This window comes from Poecilia formosa, unplaced genomic scaffold (genome assembly GCF_000485575.1).
Source record: "Poecilia formosa unplaced genomic scaffold, Poecilia_formosa-5.1.2 Scaffold312, whole genome shotgun sequence".
In the NCBI taxonomy this organism is placed as follows: domain Eukaryota; kingdom Metazoa; phylum Chordata; class Actinopteri; order Cyprinodontiformes; family Poeciliidae; genus Poecilia; species Poecilia formosa.
Window position 1 is genome coordinate 563878 of NW_006800251.1, and position 7524 is coordinate 571401.

Sequence of the window (7524 nt, forward strand, 5' to 3'; positions counted from 1 at the left end):
ATTTCACTATAGAGTCCTCTGAAAGTGAATTGATGTAAATTAGGGATTTATGTGAATGTTGAGCATTGTTAGAGTCAAAAATTAACCTAAAGCTCAGCTGAGTTCTTGTGCTTGCATGGCACAAACTAGAAAAGTAACGCTACCACCCAGGTAGCCAACCAGGTTGGTTAGTTTTGGAAAAAAAAGACGACAGGAAAAGTGTCAAAAAAAGTCACCCTGATTTTATTCTTCAAAAATCAGAAAACATTTAGCTCAAAGAAACTGAAAGAAAAACACACATTTACACTGTAAACAGGATCAAATTGGCTCCACGTTGCTTGAACTGTGGAAGCAACTTGAGAACAGGTTTGACATGGTTTACTTAAAGAAAGGCACAACTTGGCAAATGCATATCGATAAAGGAATGAACAGCAGGAGCCTACAAAGTACTCGGACCAGGCTGAGTTGTGTAAAGTGTCCAGTGATACATTCATTACTGTTCAACTCAGCAGGTTGAGAGTGAAAATTTCCATAGCATACACAGGAAGAAAATATACAGAATGTTGCATTGAGTGTGAGGGGCACTGAGGGACAAGTAATATCGAAATGAGGTAGAAACTTACCCCTAAACTCAAGCATTTCGTATCATAAATAAATAAATTCTGCTACAAACTGATAAGACCAAGGAAGAAATAAGGAAATCTTGACCGGTAGTTTGGATCATTGCGGAAAGAAAGGTCAACAAAAATGACAATTTGTCACCTCTTCATTCAATTACAAGCGAAGTGAAATGTAAAAGCAGAACCTGAAATAAAGTGCAGGCATGACAACACTAAGCGTAAGACGGCCTTCTGAGCTCAGCCTACTAAATGTGCCAATGTAACTTTCAGAGCCGAGTATGTGGGTGAAAACCAACTTGAGTAAATTATGAAAATATTATGAAATGTATGCCACACTAGACCGGGAAACACCATTTCTTTCAGTCTAAGAGTATTTGTAACAATCTAACAGTGCCTTAAAATGCAGGTTTAGGTCAGATCAGGCACTTGGATATATGAATCAACATCGGTATCTTGGCACCAATACAATAAAAATGCATTTATAATCTACAATCTAAAACTGTAGAACTTTGACTTATTTTTATGTGAAAGCAAATCTGATCAAAGGCCCTTCACAATGAGAAAAAGTTAATGACAATTATCACTAGAAAAATGCACAATGTCATAAAACCTATGGCACACAACAGAAGGGAAAGTAGTCCTAAATGATACATGTAGTGAGCCATAGTATTAATTCTAAACACTGAGACCATGCCCTGCCCGGTCAGACTGGGGTCCTTAAAATTCACGTCCTTTAACTTTTCCTACAAAAGTCATAATCCTTCAAGAAGTTCTCAAGGAGACAGTCTGAGTTAAAGCAAGTTTCAAGTAAGTCATACATTCAAACTTCTGGATAGACAGCAAAACAAATAAAAGTCACATGAGAAAATACCCGCATATGTGTTCATATAAAATAAAATAAAAAAAATCCTACAGTAGTAATAAATCAAGTTGAGCTTAACACTCGAGAATCAATGAGATCAGGAGGGGAAAGAAAGTCTAAATTAAATGTAAAACAAAATCTCTCAGCCAATCCAGATGGAATTCTGAAAGGTTTTTTTTTTTTAATGAACATTGATTGTACCTCTTTCAAATATAAAGGGACACATTTGCAAATTGAAGAGGGGTGGGAAGGGATTACCTGCTGATTTAAAAAAACAAAACCAAACAAAAAAAATTAGTTAACTGCAATTTTGCCCTCCTCCATGAAATGTGGAAACTGTGACTTTGGCACACTTTCTGAACTGTTCTTTTCTATTTCAGCCATTGCGCCAGGCAAGCCAGAGTGAGATCCATCCATCTTCAAGAGGCCTCCGGTAGAGCCAATCAGTGGCCCCCCGGCAGGGCTCCCAGGCAACGGGATGCCGCCTCCTTGAATGACTGAAATTTCATTGGTCTTCATGGTCAAGCCACCAGTGAAGGCAGCAGCAGCATACTGGTTCCAGATAGTCGGGTCAAAGCTCATCTGTGGCGCACCCAGCTCTTTGGGTGCCTGTAACATTTCCGGGAGAATCTTGGCTTCAGAGCCCATTGCCATTATTGCCATGGGATTGTCCAGGGAAAGGCGCTGGCCACGGCGAGATGAATTGTTCCACATGTGGGTGCCAATATGTACCTTTAAAAAGAGAATAAATGACCTAGTTAAAAGCCGATACCCAAAATTGACCTCAGCAATTCCCAAAAACCCTCTGAAGACTTACTTTCAGGTTTCCCTTTGTGGTGAAAGCCCTGCCGCAGATGTTGCAAGCAAATGGCTTCTCCCCTGTATGCGTGCGCTCATGGATCTGCAAAGCACTGGCCGATGAGAAGTTCTTGCCACATGCGTTACATATGTGCTGTTTGGTGGATCGCCGAGGTGCTGTGGAGATGGCGGAAGGTACAGCTGTTCCCTGAGGCATTTGGGAGCTGAATAATCCATGAGGGCCCAAAGGATTTTCAGGTGGAATCTTCATTTCTAGGCTGCCCAAACTTGGAGGAATCTTCATAAAAGGCATGTTGCTGGGAGCTGTGAATGCAAAAGACAAGAAAAAAATAGATCAATGCTCAGTTATTTGACAGCTTCCAACATTTAAACATAGTTAAAACTCACCATAGTCCCCATTTGTAAATGGGACACCGGGTTCTTCTTTAATCACTTTGGTATTAAAGCTGCTAGAAGCCGTGAGGTCAAGGGCTCCACTTGACTCGCCTCCATCTTGTGGTCCATCAGGTTCTTGTTTGGTCAGACTGCGAGTAAATTCATCACCTGCTGCCTCAGGGGACTTGCTGATGTTCATTGGGGAAGAGGAGTGAAACGACACGGCTGAGTCGGATATGGCTGGGCTTCGGCCGTTCTGATACTCCTGCTCTTTCTGAACTGGCGGCGAGCCTTTGGGTGTTCCCTCACTTTCTGAAGTGGTGCTGCTCTGTCGTTTCAGGACGAGGGCAGAGGTGAGATTCTTCAGAACATCTAGGCTGGAGAACGGTAAAGGGGCTGCAAGCTTTTGCGGATGCTCTTCAGTGGCAGATGGGAGAGAGTTTAGGGAGTCAGTCAGCTTCTGGGAGTGAAGCTCTGGTTCATGACCTTCCATGGTTGCGTCAACACCACTGTTGTCCATAGACTTCTGTTCTGGTTTGGATGGCTCCATTGCTTCTGTTGCTTCATACTGGCTTTCTGGCATTGGAGTGTTGGGGATCTGCCCACCCATGTGCATACGAATGTGCTGCTGCAGAACAACAGCATTTGTGAACTTCTTCTGGCAGATGGGACACGAGTGTTGCATTTTAAGTGGAGTGTTGGCTCTATGCACTCCATAGTGAGCCTTGAGGTTACCCTTTGTTGAGAATGCACGGCCACAGATCTTGCACTTGTATGGCCTTTCACCAGTGTGTGTGCGGTAATGCATTTTGAGAGAGCTCTGACAGCTGAGCACCCTGTGGCAGATAACACACTCATTGGGATCGTTGGTCCTCTTTTCCAGCCCATCCACCATTTGCTGAAGTTTTGCTGTTCCAGAGCTTGGTTCTCCTGGAAGGGCACCACCATTCATGTGATGGAATGCACCAAGCATTTCTTTAGCCTCCTTGTGATTTGGATCAAGTCCCGGGTCTCGACCAAACACTGTGGAAATGCATGGGGAATTATCACTCGTCGATGGGGAGGGCTTTTGAGAGAACGGCTCACTCCCAAAGCCATCAAACATGGGTTTGAATCCTGGTATTGGCTGTGGATTGAACCCAGCAGCAGCTGGATGACTTATGACAGGTTTAGTTTCTGTCAGATTTGACTCATCGATGGGCACAGACATACCAAAAGGAATGCCACTGCTGGTGGGAATACTGTCGAGATGCTCTGGTACAGGATGGGGATTCATACTGATGTTAGGATATTTATCTTTATGTCTCTGGAAATGCACTTTGAGGTTTCCTTTGGTTGTAAAGCGGTTTCCACAGATGTTACACTTGAAAGGCCTCTCTCCAGTGTGAGAACGGAGGTGAATCTGGAGGGCACTGTCATTGCCAAAGGTTTTTCCACAGTATTTACACTTGTGCTTGAACAATAATTCCCCATTCTTTGATTCTGATGGGAGGGTTAGTATCTTTGCTTTCAGCTTTTTAGAAGGGTCAATCCCTGATTGGATACCATTAAAGTTACTAGGGAAACTCATGACACCTGGAGACTGGGGCAGCAGTGGTTGTAAACGGCTCCCCAGATCCGGAACACACTTCAAAATGTCCGTTTTAGAGGCCGATGGTCTCAAACCTGAACTCAGAGAGTTAGGAATTCCAGTGGGAAGAGGTAGTTTACCTTGCTTTACTGACTCCATGGTAAGGCTCTGACTGCCAGTCCTTTTGCCTATCAGAGCTGCTGCTGCAGACAGCTGTTGAGACAAGTGTGCACCCAGAGCTTTGAGGGGATCCATTGTTGTACTCACTGATGGCTGCAGTCCCTGTGGGGTCATCATGGCAACCTGGATTCTAATCTGTTCAGTGAGCTGGATTTGCTGTAACTGCTGTTGCTGAAGGCACACTAGCTGCTCCAAGATGATGGGGATAGCTTGAAAGACATCCTGTGGCAAGGCCTGGGGTGCATTTGAAGAATGCTGGGAGACAGCCACTTTAGTATCAGGCAAGGTTTGAAGAGTGACATTTGAATCTTGGATTTTAGGTGAAGGCTGGAACGCTCTCTCAGGACTATTGGACATCTCTTCTTGATCCTGCTGTGCAGAATCCTCTGCATTCATGCTTGACTCTTCCTCCGCCCGTTCAAGTTGGTCTGCATTGGAATGACTGCTTGACTGACCATCGTCATGGTCACTGTTCAGGCCTTCAGGAGACCCTTGTGAATATTCCTCAGGAACCTCATTGTAATCTCCCTCTTTCATGATGACAACGTGCTGACTTTTAGTGCAATTTTTTTCATGCTCGAGAAACTCTGCTTCATCAAAGTATTCTGCACAACACTTTTTGCAGACTTTGGTTTCATCCATCCTTAGCCTTTTTACATCATTTTCTGCATCTTCGGCTTGATCATCTCGAGGAATACCTTCAAGTAGAGAACATGAGATTTACATGAATGCACTTTATATAGCCTTGTTTGATAACTAAACAAATTTTCATTTTTAAAAATAGGCAATAATTACAGAAAACGACAAAATATCTTAAAATGTTATAGCATCACAGCAGTTAAAACATATTTGCCAAGTGTCCACAGGGCCAGCAGAGGGCAATCATCCACCTTTGATAAAACAAAGCCTAAAAGACAAAGAAGCAGGAGATTCTTCTCACTTAGTTCCCTTCAATTTTTAAATTAAAATTGCTTAAATAAAGAAAAAAAAATGTTTGGGCTCACTTCTAATGCCAACAAAATAAAACCACTTATTTTATTATCTACAAAATAAGTATCCAACAATGCAAGTATGCATTTACAACCCCATTAACTACTTCTTTACACACAAAGACAGACTGATTGTTTTTTAAAGTGTGCATTTTAATTTATCTGTTGACTGAGGGGCCATTTCACAACTGGGTGCATTGTTAAATGCAAATGCTCCCAAAGAAAGAAGGCAAACCACCTGTTTGAATTTGCCCACTGAAACTTTTGGCCTTGTTAATTGCTCACCAGGAGGCACTGAAGCGGTGTCACGAAAAAAAAAAAAAAGAAAAAGAAAAAAGAAGAAAAAAAAAACAACCCAAACTGGTCCAAGAGGGAGTAGTGAGTGTGGTTTCCCACATTATACAGTTAGACCGCTCTTAACTTAAGCGGCGAAAACACCTGCTATTTGATAGCATGTACAAGCGTGTGTGGCAATCTTTGAATGAAACGAATATTTATCTATTATAAGCCACATTTACGAGAAAGAAGCAGCAGTTCAGCAGTTGACGGCGCATGACCTGTTTCTGATCACCTTTACTGGGATCTGACACGAGGTCAGACTCAAAATGAATGGGAGCAAACACAAATCTTCCTGTAACGCGACATTCTGTTGCAATAAACCTCATCTTATCCAACTTATCTTAACTTCAGTTTCACAAATCTAAAAAAGGTAAGAAGTGCGATTGCAACGGAGCTTGCATATGGCAACACCGAAGGAAAAAAAAAACGCACCCCCACACAGTCTCCACAAAAAAGGCGACTGCTGCTCCATCCCCCACCTCTCCGCATATGTACTAAAGGAAACAGTCATGCATTAAACTGGGCGATTTATTGCCTATAGGTCAGCTTACACCAGAGTCACATTTCATACAGTTTTTAGATACCTTTGTCTGAAATATGGGCATGAAACATATTTGGAAGCAAGTAAAATTCAATAATTGTGTAAAATGCATGACTACAACTGAATAATAAGCTTACAAAACCACAACTGTTGGCAACTGTTAAAAGCAACGAGGAAGAGCGAAACTGCGCAGTAACCCCCTTAAAAAAAGAAATCAATGAGATTTTTAGATTACTAAAACTGCAAATATTCTTTAAAAAAGTCCAAATTTGCAATCTAATTGGATGGATAAAAAACATAAAACGAACGAAAAATAAGAGGATTAATTTTTCACAAGCACACTAATCTGACTCAAATTAATGTTACAATTTTAACTTAAATGAGAGCCAGTTGCTCTGAGCTACACAAAAAGTTACAAGCAAGCGACTTGAGTCGGCCGCTTCAAGGAGTAAAAACTTACAATGCTGCATTTTTAAGTCGCGAGACACCTGTGAGCGTGCCTGTATGTGTTCAAAATTATTTTCCAACGAGACTCTTCCCACGACCGCGGCTAAGTTTAGGCCAACCTCGACCAAGTCAAAGGGCCAGCAACAGGTCACAGTGCGAGAGGACAACGTTTTTTTCTTTCTGTACTTTTTTTTTAAAGAAATAAATCCAACTCTTCGAGCATGGAAAAAAAAAAGACAGTGGAACTCGTTCATAAAAGGAGCGAGTTTGGTGCCCCAGTTTCCTCCGCTTATCTAGCGTGTAAAACTCACCAGTTCCCAATGAGCTGGGCTCGTCAGAGTTGATGTGTTGCGGCTTTGCTTGCTTGCGCCTCGACATGGTGCAACCATCAGGAGCAAAGAGTCGCAGGCAATTTTCCTCCTCTTCTTCTACAAATTCTTCGCCTTGGAAAAATTAACCCCCCTCCAGTAGAAATGCGCATGTCAACGTGATTATTATTATCAATAATGCATTGCGATTTATCGCAGGCCCCCGACAGCTGATTGGCTCCAGTCCAAGCGCTCACACATTATTCAAATCCGCTCCCTATTGATGAGCAGAGCGGTGTGGCCGAAGGGGGCGTGGGGAGGCACGCTAGTGGCCGGGCGGAGGGATGGAGGCAGGGTTAATAATATCCAACTTCTGGGTCTTGTTTTTCCTCCTTCATGAAATATGTAGGCTACTGTAACACAGGCCAGCCGAGTCTCTTCATTTTAAATGGTCTTCAACTTACAGCGCTTAAAAAGTGGACATTGCTCCTTCCC

General features: G+C 42.6%; 1 protein-coding gene across 2 annotated transcripts; it reads right to left on the reverse strand.

The window, feature by feature from the left end:
- Positions 1-200: 200 nt before the first annotated feature.
- On the reverse strand, positions 201-7240 carry sall4 (spalt-like transcription factor 4). Of its 2 annotated transcripts, none has more exons than XM_007572988.2 (4): positions 7033-7240; positions 2668-5103; positions 2279-2583; positions 201-2193 (listed from the first exon to the last, which is right to left on the reverse strand). In XM_007572988.2, the coding sequence occupies exons 1-4, from the start codon at positions 7097-7099 to the stop codon at positions 1756-1758; spliced, it is 3246 nt and encodes a 1081-aa protein (XP_007573050.1). In that variant the 5' UTR covers positions 7100-7240; the 3' UTR covers positions 201-1755. The 2 variants fall into 2 exon arrangements, with proteins under 2 accessions (XP_007573050.1, XP_016516604.1); XM_016661118.1 differs by lacking the exon at positions 7033-7240 and adding an exon at positions 6735-6843.
- Positions 7241-7524: the final 284 nt, after the last annotated feature.

Coding starts and splice junctions, on each gene's coding strand:
- sall4 (XM_007572988.2), bottom strand. CDS start 7,099: ATGTCGAGGCGCAAGCAAGCAAAGCCGCAACACATCAACTCTGACGAG. Junction 5,104..7,032: donor GCCCAGCTCATTGGGAACTG/GTGAGTTTTACA, acceptor CTCTACTTGAAG/GTATTCCTCGAGATGATCAA. Junction 2,584..2,667: donor ATTTACAAATGGGGACTATG/GTGAGTTTTAAC, acceptor TTGCATTCACAG/CTCCCAGCAACATGCCTTTT.